Here is a 22,849-nt window from a genome sequence, read left to right as displayed (position 1 = left end):
TATTAATAGATACTTCAGTGGTGATAAGTTTCCTGTGTTTTCTTCTCTACAAAGTGCCAGTTCTTTTTTTATGAGTTACCTATTTTGCCTCAAAGTGTGTTTTCTAACATATTTTGACATTTATATGTCCACAGACCAAGTTTAGTGCATTGCTAGTACTTTAGCACTTAGAGACTGCATTTGGCTGAGTCTTCAAAGTAAGTTCAGGTCTTTCTTGAAGTTGCATTTTCCTAGGGAAGTTTCCAAATCTGTAAACATTACTTGTTTGCATTTTTCATATATATGACTGTTTCAGTTCAGTATATAACTCATTTGCATATGCCCTGCTCACATAGTGGTAAATACATCTTGTCACAGTTTCCTTTAGGTTTGCCATGTCCCCAGATTGTCTCGCCTATTCTCTACTGATTAAAAAATAATGAAATAGTGACAAGGTAAGACTGATTTTTGGTAGAATATGGCTATTATTGCCTAATTTTGTGTGTGCAGCAATAGGGATTTATATTACTAGTGCTGTTAATCCCCAGTCACATCCTGCTTAGATGTTTAATGTAGTCCTGGGGAAAGGTTACGTTTGTATTACCATCCAGACACCTACTTGTATGTTAATTAAATTGATCTCCTGAATTAAACCCTCTAAAAATTATACTGGAGATTCAAATTCCAACACCTTTTTTCCAGCAGATACTGCTTTAAAATACATGTTTGATAATATATGACACCAACTGTTTTCATACTGAGATATTACTGAATTTAGAGGTTATTGATTTGAACTCTTGAAGTTGAATTAAGGTTTTGCTCTGAAGAGCAAAATGGTTCTGGCAGCTATGTGGCAATTTTCATTCCAGCTTCACTTCTACTTTTGTTTGCTGACCGCTGTACAGTTGTGTCTTGTTGGGGCTGTGAAGGCCATTCTTTTCCAGTGTGGTGGCCTAGTTGAACAGCTGTGGTGTTGACATGCTCTTGCATATATGCTTGATGAGTCTTTCAGACAACAGCATATTCTTTCTCCTTTCCTTCTGGTAGTGTGGCTGTAGGATGCCAGAAAGGAAACTTCCTGTTCATTTGCTGTCTATATGTCTCTGAATATGCCGCTGGATGGTGTCCTGTGCATCTTCCTAAGACCTTTGGGAATAGAGGATTGCAAATACATCTTGCTGCTTCAACTTTTCATCTTCAAAATCCAAAGCTTGCTGGAAAATCTGAATTAATAAATGTGAAAGTACTTAAGCAGCAGCTGATTAGGATGCTGGGCTGAATTCTGACATTTAGTGAATTGGGAATTAATGTCAAAATGGCATTCTGTATCAAGAAACTAATAATTGCTTTATTTTTGTGGACACTTGGGTTTGCCAAGGTCAGCTGGCTTTCCTAGGTTCTTTATTCTGCAATGTTTAATTCTCATACCCTGAGACACGTCTCTTGTTCTTGAAAGACCAAGTTGTGGCAGGGGGAGATGACCTCAGGCAGCGATGTAGTTGGACATCCCTCTTGGAAAGTAGTCTTACTCTAGATATCCTCAATATTATAAGGTCACTGCTAGGTGTTCTTACTCAGCCACATTTTCTTAGTGAGCTACAGCTGGATGTAGTTCTAAAAATGCAAGTTTTGCACCTTTGACTAAATGCTGTGCTAGGAAAGGGAGGTTTTTTGTGCCAAACAAAATGTCATGAGTTGGATGCTGTCAGTGGAGTTCAACCAATATTGTCTGTCCTTTTCAAGATAGCCCTGTTCTTGCTTCAGCTGTTAATGCCGTAAGTGATGCTTTGTCTACCATTTTTCTGTTGTTTCTAATCAGAGATTGCCGTAGGCATTTGCAGTGTGTGAATCTTTCATCCAGCTTCTGTAAGAAATGCAAAATTTTTCTGATGAAACATTCAGTTTTCTCCCCAAGCCTTACTGATTAACTAGATGATTCTGATATTACTGTTAGTATTCCTGCCTTGTTCTCTCTGCTGTTGGTTTGTGGAGTGGTTTTTTTTGTTCTATTTCATTGAAAAAGGCCCCAAACTTGCTTTCAAACACTGTTCTGATCCCACATTTGCATGTTGCCTGTTCTCTAAATGAAGATTGTGGCCTGGACTTTAACCTCTAGGTTTAACTTCTTAAATTTTGTGCTTCTAAACACACACATATAAAACCCTTTTGGTTCACATTTATTACGTATATGTGATAGAGCATGTCAAGATTTCAGTGGTGTTCTTAGAGGTGTTAGCAGGTTATTAGCTGATAGCTCAAGCATCCAGCTTTGAATTTGTTTAACTTCCCATGTTGTCAGCTTCCTTATGAATCTGTTTCAGGATAGATGGGGCCAGAATGTTCCTGTGCCTTCAGCTCAGCCAAGTTACCTGTTTTTGTTTTCTTGCATAGCTTGAATACCCCATTTTTTATTCTAACCTTTCCTCAACCTAATGCTGTCATGGAGTTGTTGAACTGCTGAAAAAGCAATTTGAAAGATAACATTATTCGATAGTTGTTTCCTTTATGTTCTTGAACCTTTTCTGTTGTCATTGGCAAACTTCCTCATGGTAAAAATTGCTTTCTAATTAATAAGGAAATATAAAAATTGAATAAACTCCTTAAGCTGTAAGTGCTTAAAATCAAAAGCCCTGCAGCTACAAGAAACAGAAGAAAAACAACCAAGCAACAAATCCTTTAGATCTTTTATTTTGGGGAGTGGGGTATGTAATATACAAAGTTTGACTGCACTCTGTGTTAGCTGTTAGTTTTGTCAGTCGCTTTAAAAAGATGTAGGCAATAAATCTGTATCCAGTTACTTATGAGTGCTTTAAGCTTCACTACAATAGAGGGGGAGAATCTTAACTCCATTCTTGAATGCATGCACTAAGAAATGCTATCATTTTTTTCAAATGACCCACAAAAGAACATAGCCAAAGGCCTTTTCTTTGTATCCTATTGAGTGGAGCATAACATTTTATGGTGCGTTGTCATTTTAAAGCTTAGGTAATGCAGCAATACTGCAGGGATAAATGGACCTGTTTTATCCCATCATCAATGTAATGGAATTGATTTGAAAAATACCTGCACCTTAACTAATTTACTAAGTTGCCATTGAGTAATTGTCATAAGAGCTAGTTACTATTTTCAATCCTGTATCATTTCATTATTTTAAGACAGATAGCTAGAGAAGAAGATAATGGCAATTTTCGCTAAATGTCATGAAATGCATATCTTTGGAATAGCCACTGCTGATTTAAATGCTCAAAAATGACTTTTCAGTGCTGACAGTTGGCTCTGAATTTTTCCCCCCACTCCCTTTTTGTGTTAATTCCTTCATGGTTTGTTCTTGCCATTTCTCAAGTTGGAAGAAAGACCTGCTGATATTGGGAGATAAATCCACAGGCTTTGGGAATTGTATGTGTAGCTCTTCCTGGAATCAAGTGCCTTTAGCACTTCTGAAACCTGAATGCGCAGACATGGAGGTATTGGTGTGCTTCTTACCTGGGACTTCTGTGGAGATGCCATCGTTCTTTCAGATTGGCAAACTGTTGTCCATATCATGGCTTCCCTGCAGGCTGCTCTGTGTGGAGTTATGTTCTGTCCCCCTAAAAGAAAGAAAGCTCTTGCACAGGAAATGCTGTACCATATAGAGCTTCCTTTAGGTTTTGTTCCTGAATTTTCCTACTTAAAATGAGGGGAGCATACTGGAGCATTCAAATTTTGCTGTTTAACTACAATGTGGTGTACATGGAATAAATTTATCTGAAAGCTCTCTTTAGTCTGTTTTCTCAAGAACTTCATCCCACACACAAATTAATGCTTATGAGTAGATGCCTTTTCACAGGCATGAAAACTTGTCTCTCAGGGTTCAACAGTAAATCCCAGTGTAGTCTGCAAATCAAAATGGAAACAGCAGTGTTAACTTTTTCTGATGCATTGCCAGTAAGGGTTGTGCATCAGCATTTCATGGTCCAACATTTTCAACATATTTTTCTTCTTTTTTTTTTTTTTTTTTTCTTCTCCTCTTCTTTTTTTTCTTCCCCTATGTGTGAAATTTCAGCAAATTGTTATGCAAAACAGTTTTGTGTCTCTGTGTGACTGGGGAGACAGCTGTTCAGCCTAATGAGGAGTGCTAGCACTACAGTATTTCTGTTGATTGAGACCCACGGAGGGAGCAGGATGTTTGAGGCCAGGCAGCGGTGTGTGGTGAGGAAGTGCCATGCTGTCAGCTGGAAGTACACGCTCGGCTGCTCCCTATGACAAGATAAATGAGTTTTGCTGGGGTTTGGCAGAGGCTGAAGCTTTCCTAGAGAATAGTTGTAGTGCACCAAACTCCCTGTGGGACCCACAGTTTGAAGTGTCGTAAGAATGCTTCCTCTTTGCCATTTTTTTTCTTTAAGATGTCCTACAATACCTGTCATCTTTTTGAGTTATTAAAAACCTAATGTCTTCTAGCATTCCATTAACACAGGGGCTGATGATCTTTTGTTCATGCTTTTTATTAATTTAGCCAAGGGGATGTTAACCACAGTTTTAGCTGGATTAGAACAAATGGAAGGCTAGTAAAAAACCCAGAAAGTAAAACTAGCTTTGTGAAAATACAGGAATAAGTCTTAGTCTTTGTGATACAGGTGGGGTTAGGGAGGCAATACTTTTGAAAGGTTATTTGTATATTGGCTGCTCTGACTGCCTCTTTCTTGTAACATAGACTTTGTTTCCCTTTCTTCTCACCTTCCTGTTTTAGCTAAAACCAAACAAAAACCCAAACCAAAACAAAAATATGAGGTAAGATGCCCCAGTTTGGAATAGCACTGGAGACAAATCATAATCTGTAGTATGTAAGAGAACCTATGAGCACAGCACTTGCTCATGTCTTAAGTCAATAGTGTTGTACATGTTCTTGAATTCAAATGTATGTGTTTGTTGTTTTTTTTTTTTTTTTTTTTAAATATGAACTCAAAATGTTCCATTTAAAAAACCCACAAAACCAACCAAACAAACAAAAACCTGCCTCGTCTTTACTCACATGACAATCAGGTGCTGATAAACCCTCCCCAGAGTTGTCAAGTGTGAGACTGATACTGCTTTTGGCCTTGTTATTAAGTTACTTAAAACTTCTAGTCTTGCAGTCTTATTTTGAAAATGAGATGTCTTTGAGAATTAAATTGAGTGTATCTTCAAGTTGTCCTAAGAGAGTAATGTTTCATTTTTTTAAAGTATAATATCTGAGACTGTTGGGCAGGATGTCCATATACTGTTTGCTTTGAAACTGTGACCAAAATTCTTGATCATGCTTCAGTAAAAAGTCCTTTTCTATGTAGCCTTTGAATTCAAATGGAAAAGGCTGTTTTTGTAGTCATGTGGGCTTGCAAATAGTGCATATCCCAGCCTGCAGTGCCTCAGAGTAATGAACAGGGCAGGGAGAGGAGTAAGACCACTGAACACCTTTAAAGATGTTCGCTGAAAACACCCTGACAGCCTTCACTTTGCTTTTCTATCACTTTCCCACTCAACAGAGAGAGCTACAGCAGAACTTCACCACATTTTTCTTTTTTTACAAACTTTTTCTTAGTGTACCCAGTGATACTTGAATGAATAGTTAAACTGAAAACAGCACAGGAAAGGATTTTGTTTTCTTCTGAGAATCTTTCTGGTTTTACAGGACAAGTAGGGGTCGAGCTAATCTAGAGCTGGCATTCTGTTTGCATGGTGATAGTTTTGAATGCTTTCATTTGAAAAATGATAAATCTAAAAATGAGATAACTTTATGTGGTCAAAGAAATATAACTCTGTTTGACAGTGATAAGTGATAAAGGAGAACCAATATGAGATCAAAGAAGGTGGAAAGCTGTTTAAAGGTGTGAAAAAAACCAACCAACCCAACATTCAAAATTGGAGGGTTATTTGAAGACAGTTTCACAACATATTCCAACTATAATTGGAATAAAATGTATGATGAATAACAGATCAGATTTGTCTGTTGGCAGGAGAATACTAAAAGACGCTGTATATTCATTCATCTGGAGCTTTTCTATGACTTGAATGCCTTATACTGTTTGCATAAGGAAGTCTCCTAATGTGTGTGCAAAGTATGGAGATTTATAGTGAATTTTAAATGTATAAACGTTGTCTCAAGTGTGTAACAGCAGTACAGAGTTCGGTGAGAAGCCAACGTTTTACTGGGGTATTTTGCAGCTTGTATAAGCAACTGGTGGGGAAGGAAATGCAGATGGTGCTGAGTGTAATGGAGGTCAGACTGGTGGAGAAAAGTTCAGTGCTAAGAACATACCAACTCTATCCTGCAGTTACTTGACTACATGAATGAGTTTTCTTCCCAAATGTGAAGGTGATTGACGAAAGAAACTTACTAGTTGTGGCTTTCATGTATGTTCTAACTCTTAGTTTATAAAGTCCAGAAGATTAGGTGAAGACCTCCTGGTTCTTACTGTAATAATCTCCCTGGCAGCTCAGGTGCACTCTAATAATGCATTAGGAAACTTGGTATCAAGAATAAAGTGGGCCTTCATCTTAATTAAAACTTAATTTGGTGTCAGTATAAATTAAGAGGCTTGTATAACCTGGTCTATTGTGACCTGGCTAGTGCTAATCTCAATCAGCAGCTTGAATAGGACATGAATTCAAATTGCTGCAGAACAACCAAAGTGACAGTAACAGCTGACAACTTAAATTAAAATTACTGAATTCTAAGAAATTGACTTGCATGACCCAAGTTACAAGATAGGTCATTAAATCAAATCTGTAGAGACAGAATTGAGAAGCTTTACCTAATGATTTTAGAGAGAGACAAAAATGCCTTGTTAGTATATTGTGTGGACAGAAAGTAACTGGTTTTGAGTTGGGAATTCATGCAGTATTAAAGTGAAAATAGTAGTACAAAAACATTCATTTCTTGATGTGTGTCCTGGGTTCAGCAGCAGCAGTCAGTTTTTCTCCTTCTTAGTAGCTGTTGCAGTGCTGTGTTTTTGACTTTCGGCCTGGGAACAGAGCTGATAACACCGATGTTTAGACTGCCCAAGGACTTTGTGAGTCTCATGCTCTGCCAGGGAGGAGGAGAAGCTGGGAGGAAGCAGTGACAGGACACCTGACTCAAACTAGCCAAAGAGGTATTCCATACCATAGCACGTCATGCCCAGGAGGTAGAACTGAGAGTTCCTGGAAGGGCTGGATCACTGCAGGGTGGGGGCGAGGTACCGGTCGGTGAGCAGTTGTATTCTCTTCCTTGTTATTTCCTTTATCATTATTATTATTGGTGGCAGCAGTAGTGATTTGTGTTATACCTTAGTTACTAAACTGTTCTTATCTCAACCCGTGGGAGTTGCATTCTTTTGATTCTCCTCCCCGTCCCTCCAGGAGCGGAGGGAAGAAAGGTGGGGGGAGGAAGTAGACTGCGTGGTTCTAATTTACGGCCTGGGCTTAAACCATGACAATGTGAAATAAAGGTAAAAGCTCATCATCATAAGAACTGTTCATCTGGGCTCAGCAGTATACTGTTCTCTGAAAGTGTCACATGCAAAGATAATAAAATTCTAAAACAAAATTCTTTATATAATCCCTTTGGAGAGTTCTAGAGAAGTCTTTGGATGGAAACTAAAAAACTTGATTACTAGTCTCAAAACACTTGAGAAGAAGAATTGAAGTGTGTGCTACTAATTCAGTTTTGGGTGTCTGATAAGTCTGCTGGACATTAATACAGAACTTCAAAAGTGAATTAAGATTTCAAGACTGGACATGACGAGCTCATAGTAGAGTCAGTAGAATATGAGAGGTGCCTCTAAGTGACTTGACTCCGTTGTTCGGCTTCACTTAGCGCTTGGGTCAGTCAAGTCTAGTATACCTTAAGTGACAGAGGTTCTTGTAAGAATACTTTTTTATTCTAAAATATCTACTTGGAGTTTTAATATTTCTGGTTACTTTAGTTAAAAACAAACAATCAAACGGGCAAGTAACATTTTAAAGGAAACATGGGAACAGAAAACAGAACTTCAAATCAGATGCTAGTTTAGAACTTGACATCTTTCTTTTTACTTCTGATTGTTTAGCACTGTGACATCTGCAGTTTTCACTGTGGGAGACAATGTTGTTTCTGGTAGTGATGACCGTACTGTAAAAGTTTGGGACTTGAAAAACATGAGGTCTCCTATTGCAACAATCCGTACAGATTCTGCAGTCAACAGGTAAGCAGATCTGAATTACTGTTTTTCTTAATTCATGTTTTCTTTGTTAATTCTTATTTTCTTTCATGTGTGGGAATAGTTCAAAGGTGCACTGGGGAGGTTTAGGCTGGACTTCAGGAGGCATTTGTTTACCGCAAGGGTGGTCAGACACTGGAACAGGCTTCCAGGTCTGATGGTGGTTGATGCCTCAAGCCTGTCAGTGTTCAAGAGGCACTGGGACAATGCACTTAATAACATGCTTTAGCTTTTAGTCAGCCTTGAATTGGTCAGGCAGTTGAGCTTCATGATCACAGAATGGTTAGGGTTGGAAGGGACCATAAAGATTATCTAGTTCCAACCTGCCTGCCATGGGCAGAGACACTGTTGTTGTAGGTCGCTTCCAACTGAAATAGTCCATTCTATCAATTCACTTGAATATACATTTAATTTTAGTCACTAAAATTAAAGCTGAGATTTGTGAGATTTTGAAGAGGTCTCAACTGGTTTTATAAAATGCAGGTGTAGTCAACATTAATTTTCAGTAAATACATAGTATTGCTTTTCTGAGATTTTGGTTTTGTTTGTTTTGTTTTGTTTTATATGGGATGCAGATATTAAGGCTTCTTGAGCATCTCATACAATGGAAAACACCTTAAAGGTTTAATACTTTTTATCTTTTCTCACTTCTGAATTTTAGTCAGTAAAAAATTCAGCTGTTTCACTCCCTGTGAGCTTAAACTTGTCCTGTCAAGTTCTATTCTCATTGTTTTATACATCACCTACTTTTGTCTCTTCTGTGCAGGATTAACGTATGTGTTGGCCAGAGAATCATCGCCCTTCCACATGACAACCGACAGGTTAGATTATTCGACATGTCAGGAGTGCGATTAGCACGCCTCCCTCGCAGTAATAGACAGGTAACTGAATATTTGTAGCCTTAAAGTATGTCTGCTCTTCTTTCTTACAAGGTTAAAAGTAACATTTGGTCTCTCTAGCTTAAAAGCTGAACAAATGCTGACAGACACTTGTCTATACAAATGGGCTATTGTTAGTTATTGAAAATGACCAACACGCAAATAAGTAACATTTTAATTTTTTTAATTGGAATTGGAAATGATATTTCAAGTGGATGTCATAATAATTTTTCTCCTTACTAAAGTGAAACTGCCTTCTTTAGGAAATGGAGGCAATGTGTAAGAGCATTTCAGATGCACATTATGCGTAAGAGAGTATCAGATGTCTTGATGTGAATTGTGTCAGGAAAGTGGCTTACGAAAAGGTTTAGTAATGGTGGTTTGGTTTTTTTTCTTTCAATTACACAGTGTTTAACTTGTTAAATGAAGAAACATAAAAGGAAAAACGTGGGGATCAGTTTTGTGAGCTCACCTTTTATGATTTGCTGATTGTGGCTTTTTCCTTCCCTGCTTATGCACGTACATTCTTGATATTTGGTACCATGTACTAAACCATTCTTGCTGCAGCCATCAAGTTTTGTGCATTTGTGGTGCTATTTGGCATGGCAAGCATCACTAATGGAGCAAATTAGACTAAGTGAAATTAATTGGATTGTGCCACTTCAATAGGCTTTTTCTTGGGTTGATTCAGCAGCTCTTGACACAATTTCAGAAGGGGTTTTAAAGCTCAGCCTTTTTTAGTCTTTTTTCTAGTTTAGTTATTTTTAGTCTATTGTTTAATCTCTATTTCTTTTTCTCCTTTTTTTTTTATTTTTTATTATATATTTCCATTATTAATATTTCCATTCAGGCTGACACTACTGAAATCATGGCAAATTTTTTGGTATAACTTAAATGTTGGTTAGAATCCTCTTTGGGCCACTTTTGTTACTGTTCAATTTGAACAATAGATGTGGCATTACTTTTCCGCAGTATGGCATATTTCTTGCAGTAGTATTAATCTTTCTGTATTATGAACATGATGGACACTTAATCTTGCAGGTTTATAGCAACGTAGTTGCCAGCAAGTAGCTGCGTATTTTAAGATTGAATTTTGATTTTAGCAATTTTAAAAGCAATTTGCTTTTGTAAGTAAAATGTAATGAGATGGCAAACACACCTTGTGGAAATGCCACAGTTTTGATGCACCTGTTCATATGCTTCTGTCATTATGGATCCGGTGCTAATACTGAGTCTCAGTGAAAGTAACAATGACCTCTGGGATTCTCAAGTACTGTTTGTAAAAACTAGCATGAGCATTAGCAAGTTTGCATTTTGAGTTACAATGATTTGATGACATGGAAGCTTTCAAGATATGTCGTAAGTAATACTGCTTTCTCCTGAACTGTTGTAGGGCCACAGAAGAATGGTGTGCTGCTCAGCATGGAGTGAGGACCATCCAGTATGTAACCTCTTCACATGTGGATTTGATCGTCAGGCTATTGGTTGGAACATCAACATCCCTGCTTTGTTACAAGAAAAATGAAATGCTGGAAGAATTTCTGTGTTTTATGTTGCCATGGACTTCTGCACTTCTGCAGACTGTTCTGAACACTGGTCTGCTGTTTCTGTAAAATCTCTTCCTTAAGTGGAAACTTTAGCAGGTGTTCTTGTTACCACATTGTGCACAGTTTGCATGAATTGTACAGAAAATGTGATGTTTTTTGTTTTGTTTTGTTTTTTAATCAGTCTTGTGTATGAACTTTTATATTTTGGCATCCACTGGTCAATATGTTCACTGTTGCATAGAGCACATAAATGTTCATAAGTTATTTAGCATTTAATAGATACACAGTAGGGCATTACATTTGTGACATAAATGTGAAACTTATGTAATTAATGTAGAGAGTGTATAGCAGTCTGTTACGTTTTTTCATGATTACATATCTGCCTTGTGTTAAAAAGAATCTGCAGGGCTAAAACCTTGAAATGAAGTGTGAATTTCACTAGTTGTATGATTGTAAACATTTTCCTGTTTGCATCTGATTTGGAATACTTTTTTTAGTGCTGCAGTATAGTGCAACTTCAACTCCATTTTTATTCCTGTCACTGGGAAATAGTAGATTTGAGAAGGAAAATGCAAGCAGCTTGTCGTGAGTATAGACTGCCGGTTTATTTGGAATGCTTTTTGTACTTTTTCTTCTAAAAAGAAAAATATTCATTCTCCCCTTCTTATATAAAATTATTTTAAAATCTCATGGCATTTCATACTAGAAAAAATCCAGAATATTATGATTCCAATCACTGAGATCTTGTCAAGCAAATTTTGAAGCACTTTAGTTTATAGCTATTGTTATAAACCATTTATGAAAGTTTGACTTTACCAGTGAATGTGAGCTGACCTTTCTAAGAAGGATTGCTTCTTTTTGGTGATCTGCCCAGAAAGGAAATAGGTGTTTTGGGAGTTGTTTTTTATTTTTTCCTTGTTTATATACTTACAGTGAGCATACTTTTAATTGTGTTCACTTCCCATGTTTTTATTTTGAGCCAGCAATACAAAGTAAATGAGTACTACCTCAAAAGTGAATGTTGGTCAAGATGCATTGGATCTCTCTGTAGCCAAGAAAAAAGCACTTTTGGTCTCTGCCTGAAGTACTATCTCTGGCACGAAAGACAATCATACTAAATGTGATTCTCAAGACAACTAACACTTAAAGCTAATGGAGCAATACGATAAGTAAACATCATCTGTTACCTTTCTGTTCTCAGCCCTGGTGAGGACTGCTGTAGCCTCTATTCTGTTCTAGGAGAGGGTAATTAACACAGGCCTCCCTTCTTTCTCCCAAATGATCTTACTCTGGGTTTGCTCCTCACTGTGCTTAGCTTTTTTTGCACTGGCAGGGGGGTGTTACACTGCAGCTGCTGATTATAGAAGTAAATGCAGGTGGCAGCTGATGTCTTTGAAAAAGCAAAAAGGCTGTTTACAGACACTTCTTTTTAGCTAAAGGGAGATACTGCCCCTAACTGTCTGACATATCACGGTATAAGATGAAGGGTGTGGGTAAGCCAGGGGTGCACTCTTACAGGGGAATAATGGAGCTGATGGTGAGTGGCATAAATTAAGTATTAGGAACTTTTATCTCATCACTATAATTTCACGAAACTATAGCTGTGCTCATGTCCTCTACAGTTATTGTTTATAATGACAATAAGACGGATGTGTTAACTGGTTCTACTGTTAACTATCAGATAGTGGCATTGGAGTGCAATGGGATGGGGTGATTAATGTGTCACTGAGGAATCGTAGAGAAACTGAGGTCCTATACATAGTTTTGGAGCATAACCTTAAAGAAGCTCAAGGTATTTAATGGGGAATGTATGTATTATCTCTACAGGGCAAGTCATCATAGTAGCTGGGGCCCTTTTCTTTTCTGTTTGGCTTGGGTTTTTTTTTTTTTTTTTAGATATAAGATATATACAGAATTGTATTGAAGTAATCTTAAAATACCAAACCAGTGAGGCTGGAGAAAGCAGCTGCAGAGTTTTAAGTCTTCTGATAACAAGGGTTAAAGGATGGTATCAAGAGTTTATTTTCACCTTTTTTTTTTTTTTTTTTCTTCTATTTCCCCTGGAGTTTTAACTCTTGGGAAAAGCCATTTGATGTTGGGTTGATGGTTTTATGCTTGAAGAAGAAAAAACTCACTTTCAGTTGGTAACAGAGAGAACTTTACACAGGTTGATGCTGTTTAAAAAAGAAAAATATCTGTTCAGCCAGCAGAAACAGTTTCTCCAGCATGGCCTGCATGTAATGTCTTGAGCAATGACTATCCTTTTATTACGAGGAGAGGGTTGCTGGGTTTGATCCTGCTAAACTAAAGTGTCTAAGCTTCTCTAACACATACATATTACAGGACCACTAGACTATGCAGTTCAATCATCATTGCTGCGAACTTTTTTTATCACCAGAGGGACCATCCTCTGGCACCAGGAATGGGATGATTACAAGCTTTCACTTTGGAAAAAATCAACCAAACAAGGTGCTAGAGCCATGCTCCTAGAAGCAGGCTAATACTTAAATCAGCTGAACATTCAACTACCACTTAGCGTAATTTATATACTGAACCAAAGTTGAAGCGGAAGCTGCCGTTCCCCTAGAAGCAAATCACATGGGAGCAGTGGTGGTGAATAATACTACACCACCTAAATTACGTGGAAAACATTTCATAGCTTTGAATGTTCTAAAGAGTGTTTTTCAGCACTGAACAATGTCCAGCATTTCATAAAATGGAGGAGAGTTGCAGTTACAGTTTGTGTTGTGCAGAATTTCACAGAGAACTCATCACTGGGCAAAATCAAGCTTTTATGTCTTTCAGGCAATGTGTGTCAGCTTTCACACAGCTTTGTGATTACAGTCAGAAAGATCTGGAATGAAACATCTTATTTGTTGCCTGAATCTGTGAAAACTACATTTTTGGAAAAAAGAATTTGTAAGTTATGTGGAACCACTTTTTATTATTCTGCTAATTCGTTTTTAGATGTAAAATGTTTTTCATTATGATTCAAAATGCATTAAAACATTCAACAATTTTTTTTTCTTGCAAGTTGTTCTTCTCTCTTGCAGTAAGGTTGCTGTTGATGTTAGTATTTCACTTTGGTGGTGGTAGTCAAAGGATCTTCCTGTCTATTATCCACTCTTTTCTACTCAGAAAGTTAATTTCTGAGGCATTGATGGGCACAGTTCTGGTGGAAGGTCAAGTCTGTCCCCCATGGTAGGACTTCTTGGTAGTGCAGATGATTGCGTTGCCTGCTAAGTATATAGAATGAAAAGGTGCTCGGACCTGAGTTTATAGAGTCTTCTCCAGTTTTGTATGCAAAAATACATTTTGTTATGCAAATTATGCAAAAGTGCCCATGTGACTTTTCACAGTGCTCTGTAAATGGATATTTTACATGAAATCTAAACCAGGTCTTACATGTTTGGAATACAGTGGCAGTATTGCGAAACTTCTCTGTTGGGGTACCCCATCATCAATTTTTCTGTAGCTTTAAAGGTTGTTTGCTCTTTGCACCCATATTATTCAAAATACAAAGCTTTGCAATGTTGAAATGAATCTCCAAAAATGTGATGTTATAGTAAGTGCTGCCACTGGGTTTTGGCGGCCCTTGAATGGTGCTGCCTAGCCATTACCTGAATGTAGAAGATTGCTTTGTGCACACCACATTTTCCTTCAGTGTGCTTTAGGATCCCTTATTGCCATACTTTGAATTCTCAAGAGCTAGTGCTCTGGAGTGCTATTATTAATTGGTGTCACTGGTGATAGGGACTGGAAATAAAGACCAAAGTTACAAGGTGGCACAACTGACGTGAGAGTTGGACTGAGATAGAACACCAAATCCTGTTTTTTAGTTGGTTTTAATTAAGGGATTTAAATCAAGCCAGGGTTTATTGCAACTGACTTAGACTTGATGCTTGTAACCTCCTTAAACATTCTAATGGCCTAAGTTACACACACTTTAGAAAGGGCATTTCTGGTTGTGTTTTGGCAAAAGTATGTGTTGAAGCCTAAATTGTTATTACTACTACTTTAAAACCTGTGAGTAAATAGCATGCACAAAGAAGTGGTTTCAGTAGGGTGCCTCTGTTTGCAGCTGATCTTCAGGTTAGGAGAACCCCTCTTGTTGTGCATCACGGTTTGCTCTTTAGACTGCTGTAGAAATTTTATTTAATGCTCCACTGAGACCAAAGTGTGTCACTGAAAAATTACCTAGCTTTCTGATACTTAAAGTAGAGTTGTTACCTTTTCTAATTCCCACAGGTCATAGTGTCCAGAACGTAAATATTTTGCAGGAGCCTATGGAGGAAATACCATTTAATTTGGGCTGTAAATCCTGGCTAAAATGTACCAATGACTGGGAGAGATGTCATACTAGAGAAGTGTGGTGTTTTGCACATGCGCTATGGATGCCGCTTGTGAGCGTCCTCTGGGTGAGGATATTTATTAGTAGCAGGACATGCCATTCCTCAGTATTGCCCATGTGGGACTGGTGAGCATTTGCAGCATCTAGCCAATTGCCTGCATTAGCAGTTTAAGTGCCTTGTATTAGTTTTGAGAGTTTCGGTAGGGTGGTTCCGTGTGCCAGGCAGCAGTTAGAATTTAAGCGTTCAGACTTTCTGCTGGATAATGAAAATGGTGCAAAGTGTCCATGATGGCGCATACAATAGAAAGGAGTTGACAGTAGAAAAGAAGTTCTGGCTTGAACTGTTCTGAAGATGGAAACTGGTTTTTAGCCTGGCTGGCACCTGTTGTGCAGTGGAATGGCAGTGCTGATAATTAATCGTTGCCTGGTGCTACCTGAGGCCCTGTTTCCAGCTGCTGGTAACTGCACAGTTCCACCTGCTTCCACCAAAACTTGCCCTACTTGTGTAGTACCAGTTCTGTGTGGTTGTCCTCTCCCATTTGTACTGGCATCTTTCTTCCCTCCCCAGGATAAAGTAGATTTAGTTGTGTGTTTTCTTCAAATCATGATGCCAATGAAATAAACCCTTGTGTGCAGCTCCATGAAACACCATCCAGCAGCTGGGAGCAAGCATTGGTTATAGTGCTGACTTCGATGTCGATGTGCTTTCTGTCATCTTTTCTTTTTTTCTTTTTTAACTTGGTCAGATGCCAGTCTTTAATGATGCAAGTTTCCTGAATGCCTGATGTGTTCTGGAGTTGCTGAAGGCTGTATCAAGCCTGTGCACCTTACCTGGCGAGAAAAACTTGATTTGCAGTGATGCTGTAGGTGGGTTAGGGCACCAGAAAGGAGCAGACGATGATTTCAAATGCTACAGAAGAGTTATGGAAAAGGGGTCCAAACTAAGGATAAGGAATCTGTGGTGTATGTAGGAATAATGACCCAGCATTTGTGAGGAAAATAAAATCCTATGAGAAACCCAAAAAGGCAAATTTGTGATAAAAAGTGTTTGGACTGCAGATGAGGAACACAAAGGAAGAATAATGAAGGGGAATGAAAAACTGGAATAAAACTGGGACAGCTGTGGGAGCCAGGTGGAATGAAAAAGTAGAGTGATTAAGAGAAGGTTCACATCCAAAAGCTGAAACTTACTGGTCAATTGGAGATTAACTGTGCTGGGAAACCAGAGTCTAGTGGATGCCCTGGAGCTGCTGAGGAGAAGGGAAAGGAGACAGGGACACCTTGTTGGGAAATGCCGTTATCAGGTTGTGCTTATGTCCTGAGCCTGGTATGGAAATGGCTGGAAGTTAAACAGCTCCTTTACGTTTTTAAAAAGAATTGGCTTGTGATTTCAATATCCTTGGTTTGGGGAAAAACTTGCTTGCTTGTGTACACCCAATTTTAATGGTATATATTCAATTCTGTATTTTAAGCCTTGCAATGGTGCAAACATCTCTTCAGTAGCACTCCTAGCACTTGTAGTCTTAGTAGAGGATTATAAATGTTACATACAAATAAGCTGTCTCTATTAGGAGTCACTCCTGGACTGGAAACCTCTTGAGTGAACAGTTGATTTAGAAGGAGGAGATGCTGTTTTACATGATCCCTTTGAGAATACGTGGCCAGTCTAGAAAGGCTCAGCATTTTAACCTTGAGCATGACTTCAGAACAAATTGCTCTGAACACTCGCTTTCATTCTGTTTAATTCAATTTACTCTGAATTGACTAGGGAATATAGCTAAGCCAAAACAAAGGCATCCAAATGTATGGATTACATCGAGGAAATATTGCTGTATTTTCAGTAGGGTCTTCGTTCTAGGAAAGGTGAGACTGGCCTTTTCTTCAAACCTTCACTTTGTTGAGATGTCAAAATTTGACACCCTCCCTCACAAACCCAAGTAAGTAAAAAGATTATTTTGGGCTTCAGTGATCAAACTGTTGACTCTAGCTGGTCCTGATGGCTTTTGATCAAAATATGCACCTGAGAACACAGATAGTCTTACAGAAAGGTGGCATTTTATGCCTTCGTCCACACCATTACCTGATGGAAAGGAGAAATAACAACTGGATAACTTCAAGTTAATATTTTACGTTTACATAGTTTTAGTATTTTATACTTTTAATGAATATATTTTCCTCTAAGCGCCTAATTTGGATAAAGGCAGAAATCTCATTTATCTTGTTAGATTTTTGAACCTTGTATCTAAATCTTTGCTATATCACCGAGATCAGCATTGTACAGATGCAAATCTGAACCTGAGTATTTTAGTGGAACAGTGTGTGTGTTCTGTGAGGCTGAAGTTGCTGAGCCTATAGTTAGGCAAGTAATCCTGACAAAAAGAGTAAAATCTGACGCAGTGCACAACAAACACCACTGAAATCAGGTTGATGGTATGATAAAGACTTGAAGGGCAGGCTTAAAGTATTAGGGAAAAGGGAGGGAAATGAAGGAAAAGCAAAACTTTTCAGTGGTAGTTTAAGTGTAGAGGGAGCAGCGATGATATTAATTAAGATTGTTTTTCAGTGTGGATAATTGCAGGACTTGTTGTTTTGGCCTTTCATGTTTTATGAAGCTTGCGAATGCTGTCTCTGCCAGAAGGCTGTCAGAAAGTTGGATGCTGTCATCTAGTCGTGCAGCCTTCAGAAGCGCTGAGCTCCCGTCAGCGATCTGCGTGGTCTGGCGGGTGGTTAGTAGTTTAGAAAATCAGATTCATGGCCCTAAATACGGATCTGGAAACCTCATTTGAGGTGCCTGTTTTTGAAAGCTGCACCCTAATTTTGTATATATTTTATGTTGTTGCTGAATTAATGAGCTGAAAAGTTCTTGGACACAGATGCACGATTTACTGAAATATAAGCAAACCAGAGAGATGATTTTTCCCTCCCAAATTATACTTGGAGTTTACTGTTGGAAAACTGAGGCTGCATTGCGTCAGTTCCAGATATAACTACTTACTGATCAGTGAATAAACACTTTCTCTGCAGATGCTTATTGCTCCTCTTGCAAAAATATTTTTGCCTGTGCAGAAGTCATAGCGTAACTTTTCCATAGCAAAGGAAACTGAAGGTTTAGCTGAATATATATATACACACACGCATATATATAAATAAAATCCTCACCAGTTCTGCCATTATGAGCAAAACTGATGAAAATTGAACTTGAATGTGTGTATTTATATGGCTCTGGCTATTCAAAGTGATGCTGTATTTCTGTAAAGCCTCAATGTTGTGGCTAGATCTCTCCTGAGGACACTACTGGATGCCCATCTGCATTAGAGCTGCCAAGGGGGATCTTCTATGTCTAAAAACAAGCGTAAAAGCCAGCAGTGATAGAGAGGAGGTACAGGCTTCTGTCTCCAAATGTTTTTTGACCAGAAAATACAACTTCCTTGAAGTGAGCAAGGGCACAGGGTCTTGACCTTGGATATCAATTACTGTGTCTGAAATGGCATAAAGTGAAACTTGGTTGTAACTTTTCATGCCAGCGATAAAGATATCACAAGATATCTTCCATCACAGAGATCAAGTAAAGGGCCTTGCATTGGACAGTGACTCAGCCCAAATAGGAGCCTGGTGGCAGAAATCAAGAGGAAAGAGCTGTTTTACACTGGATTGGTGGAAGAAATGGGCTCTAGGAAGTTGTCTGCAGAGCTGGTGGCACACCATCGCTCCCCAGGGTGTCTGTTGACCAGGAGACTTTATTTTTTTCTGGGTGGAGAGGCTTTTTTAAAGAATGCCTTCAAGGATTTTACACAGTCTCTTTCATAGTCAGTCATAGAATATCTTGTGTTGGAAGGGACCCATAAGGATTATCGAGTCCAACTCTCAACACTTGGACATTATTTGCCCACATTAAAACCTTGGTGCTGTGTGTTTAGGGCTTAACAGCAGCCCGTGTAGCAAAGTCTGATTTTGCAATTAGAGAATAACTAGGCTGAAAAGGGCCTCTGCATCTACCTTTTAAATTCTGACTTTGTTATTCTCCTTTTCTTACTCAACTGCAGCTTCTCCCTTATGTTCATGCAGGTGTGTTTTTGCAGTAGCATTTTAATGATTTGATTTATTTTGCCAAGCTAGTATTTTCTTTTGAAAAACATACTGGCAATGTCTGAAAAGAAGCAGTTATAAACGGATCAGCTGGAAGCGGTGCATTAAAGGAAAGTTTAAGACCAAGAGCTAGTTAAAGCCATATCCCTTTGGAGATTAGCTCAGGTCCACATAAAACCAGCATTCATGAGAAAAATATGAATGTCAGCAGGCAAGACCATCCAAAATCCTTAAGTTTTGCTTTGCTGAAATTGAGACGAATAGGTAAAGGTAATTTTGGAGAGTGATGTACAAAAAGTTAAGGTTATTTATTCCAGTATCATCATTGTTGTCATAATATATAGAAGTCTTAACCATATGTGAAGCCACGTATAAAAGCAGAACTAAACTCTGAACTAAAGGTAACGACTAAAAGCAAGGCAGAACTTAGAGACAATCAGCTCTGCTCTACTTCAGCATCAGCTGAGCATTGTGAGAGATTAGGACAACAGGAATTTGGATAGAAGTACAAGGTCTGGAGAGAGATGGGTTTGTGAGCCATCAGTGCACGACCTCAGCTGGTGTTTGCCAGGAGAGGGATGACGGGCCCCTGCAGTGCTGCGGGAAGGCCGTGTCCAACATCCTGCAGGAGCGGCTGGTGGCAGTGGGTGGCTACGTGGGGGACTGGAACAAGGAACCCATGGAAGGGCACGTCTGCCCCAGCGTGAGAAGCACAGAGGAGGGTGAGAGGGTGTGAAGATGATGGGCTTGAGTCACTCGGGTGGGCGGAGGAGTTAGGAGATGAAAAGCTGAACAAAGTCAGTGCCTGTGAGAGAGGAGGAGCGGGAGCAGGCTGTGGGACAGGGAGCTGGCATCCTGCTTTTGACAGTTTTGGAGGAGCTGATGTGATTCAGAGCAGTGATACCCAGGGGCAGGAGCACCCGAGTACTGAGGAGTGTACTCCACAGTGGAGGCTGCGGGAGCGAGTCTCAGTACAGGCAGATTCTGACTGGTGTTTTCACAGGTTGAGAAACCAGGTTAACCTGAATCTTAATAAAGACCCACTTCCCCGAGCTTGTAGAGGGTTTGCCTTGTAGCTGAAGTTTAACAAGGACTGGAATAATATTTTCCTTACCAAAGAGACTATGGTTTCTATTATTGATTACAAGAGGCTTTGCCAAAAGAGTTCTAGTAATCTCTCTGAGGATAAGGTCTCCCCAATAACCTATTAACTGTGTTTACAGCAGTGCTGTGCATTGCCCCGACTGTTTACTGTTACGTATCTCTATATCTAAGGTACATATCTATGTATCCTATTTGTATTCAAATATGCTCCAGTTCTCCCAAACCCTGTCCCTCCATGCAATGCTGCTGGCCTCAACAAACCTTCAGCAATCAAGTGTTTGCAAAAGTCTCCATCTGCTTGTTTGAATTTTTACCTCAAACCACCTACAACTGTCCTTGAAGTACAGCACATTGCTGCTCTCCCTTTAGAAAGCCACAACCACCGAGGTGTCCTCTCGCACTGTCCTCTCTCCATCACTGAAAGTTTCCCTCCTCTCTCCTTGAGTGTCTTCCCATCTCAAAGTGACTTGAGGGGGCAGAGAAAGGTAAAACCAAACACATGAACCAGTCCGCGTCAGACTTTTTCCTAAGCAGCTTCTGTGATGCCACAAACAAGCTGCTCTGTCAATAGCCTTTATATTTATTTTCCCATGCTGAAGGCCAAAGATTAATTTATCTGGAGGTCCACTCCACCTTGCAACACAGCCTTGTGTTATACTTGATAACGTACAGCTATTTTAATCCAGCTTAATTTGATCTTGATCTTTAGTTAATATCCTTTTGATTTTTCCTCTAACCTGTTTTCCTGGAGTTTACAAGTATAAAACCATAGGAGAAATGGTATCTAACTTTTGATCCACTTTGTTAATAAGCTGATTACAAGTATTTAAAGTTATCTCCTGTTCTCCAGATGCAACAGACCAAATGACCTCCGAACACCGTCAGTCTTGCCAAAAGTTACAAGCTCTTGCTGGGAATAAATGATGTCAAAATGCAGATGGAGACCTGGTTCCTGTGAGTCGAACCATTGTGCAAGTCCAGCTGAGCTCAGTGGAGCCCTATCAAAGCACAGATTTTCAGTCCTGTATCCATTAGATGTGCAAGTTTTGACTCGAAGAAGCTGTCAATAAGCTGAGTAATTTAACACAGAACATTTGGTGAGTATCACGGGGTGATTTCTCTGCAAGTACAGTGGGTAGGTTGTTCCCCCAGCCAGGGTTAGAGGCAGCATAGCATAGTGCTCATCCCAAGGATAGCAAAGGTGCTGCTGCTGATTGTGCTTGCCTCCTGCCTCTATTCCTTCACACCTTTAGGCTTCTTTTCTAACATCGTAAGTTATGGGACAGGGTCAACCCCCTAACTGTGTGTTTGGATGGTGGCTGGTGAGCTGGAGCCTCCAATGCCAGCAATTTGAGGACGCGGAGCTGTGGGTATCTGTGCTTCCTATGGCACAGTCAAGACAGGGATCTCTCTTGGGGGTGACCTGCAACAGTTGGTGCAAATGTGGGTTGGCCCCGATCTGAGGATGTGGGACCGGCGGCAATTCGCATGAAGACCTGGTTGGGATCCTCCTCTGGGGACCTGTGAAGGGCAGTTAAGAGATGAATGAGAGCATGGGCTTTTTGGCACCCCAGTGCTGTGGAAGGAAGCTCCTTGCCCCAGGGGATCTGACTGTCTGGGCTGGGGGGATTTGAAGTGATGGGGCTTGTCCTTTTTCATTTGAGTCCATGGGATACCAGTGAATTGCCGCTTTTGCAGGTGAGCTCTGGCACTGGGACAGTGTCATGTGCTCGCTGAGTGATTGTCCCTTTGCAGATGCATGAAGAATAACATGTCCAAGAGCTTTACATGGAATATGTGCTGCGTGCCAAGAGTGCTGCTACAGGGCCACGCCAGTTTTCTCCTTAAGAAAGCTCATCTTTTCTCTGTGGCACTGATTTTGTACTGGTATAGCTCCATTAGCAGCATCAGCTTTACATGGGCTATCTGAGAGCAGAAGCAGCTCCTTTTTCTCATTTGGGAGCAAAAGTCTTTTCTTCTTCATTAGAAATGGCTCTGCAGGGAAACGATTGCGGTTTCCTGCCCATATGTTCCCCAGTCCTTTCAGTGGAAAGATCTTATTGTTTTGAAAATGAGCACTTCTTCAGGAATCTGCATACAATTAAAGGAGGAAATCTCTGACACTGCCCCTAGAGCTGCATAAGTTAATAAATCATATGCAAGGCTGAATTCTTAATTTTGGGTACTTATCTGTCAAGTTTTTTGTTTAACTGGTTTTCAAGGGGTAAATCAGCACCAAGCTGTGTAAAAATTTTGGGCAAGAATGAAACATATATTCCTGCTGTGCAAGGACAGCAGATATGTGTTTGATCTGTGCTGGTAACCCATGTTTGTCAGTGCCTGGTGGCTGCCAAACCCCATCTCTCCTACCCATTGCCAAAGACTTGTTGATGAGCCGTTGCGTGGGCACGCCTGGGACCACCACCTCCAGCCAACCCTGCCGACCCTTCCTGGAATCCCCACCTTAGGGCTGGGGAGAGGACTTTTGGCATCCATATGAGACATGCCCTCATCTCTCAGCTCTACCAAAGTTACCTTATCTTCGTTCTTCATCCAGAAGCTCTGTATCGTGCATTTAACAAACCCCCACCCTGGGTGAGCAGAGCTGCCGGCCCCAGGTACTTCCCAGCGAGGAAGGGCTGAGCACGCAGTGATGTGTTGTTAGGAATAAATACCAGCAGAGGGCACGCCAAGATATGCAGAGGGGAAAAA

General features: G+C 39.7%; 1 protein-coding gene across 1 annotated transcript in view; it reads left to right on the top strand.

The window, feature by feature from the left end:
* Positions 1-13,422, top strand: part of WDR37 (WD repeat domain 37) — a 49,238-nt gene extending 35,816 nt beyond the window's left edge. The window contains exons 12-14 of the mRNA XM_080639651.1: positions 8,022-8,156; positions 8,938-9,052; positions 10,443-13,422. Coding sequence (XP_080495777.1) covers positions 8,022-8,156; positions 8,938-9,052; positions 10,443-10,574 — 382 coding nt within the window. The 3' untranslated portion in view covers positions 10,575-13,422. The remainder of the gene's footprint in view (positions 1-8,021; positions 8,157-8,937; positions 9,053-10,442) is intronic.
* The last annotated feature ends 9,427 nt before the right edge of the window (positions 13,423-22,849 follow it).

This window comes from Psittacula echo (genome assembly GCF_963264785.1).
Source record: "Psittacula echo genome assembly, chromosome: 2".
NCBI classification, from domain to species: Eukaryota; Metazoa; Chordata; class Aves; order Psittaciformes; family Psittacidae; genus Psittacula; species Psittacula echo.
Note: the sequence above shows the minus strand (reverse complement) of the source record. Positions and strands in the feature narration are given on the sequence as shown.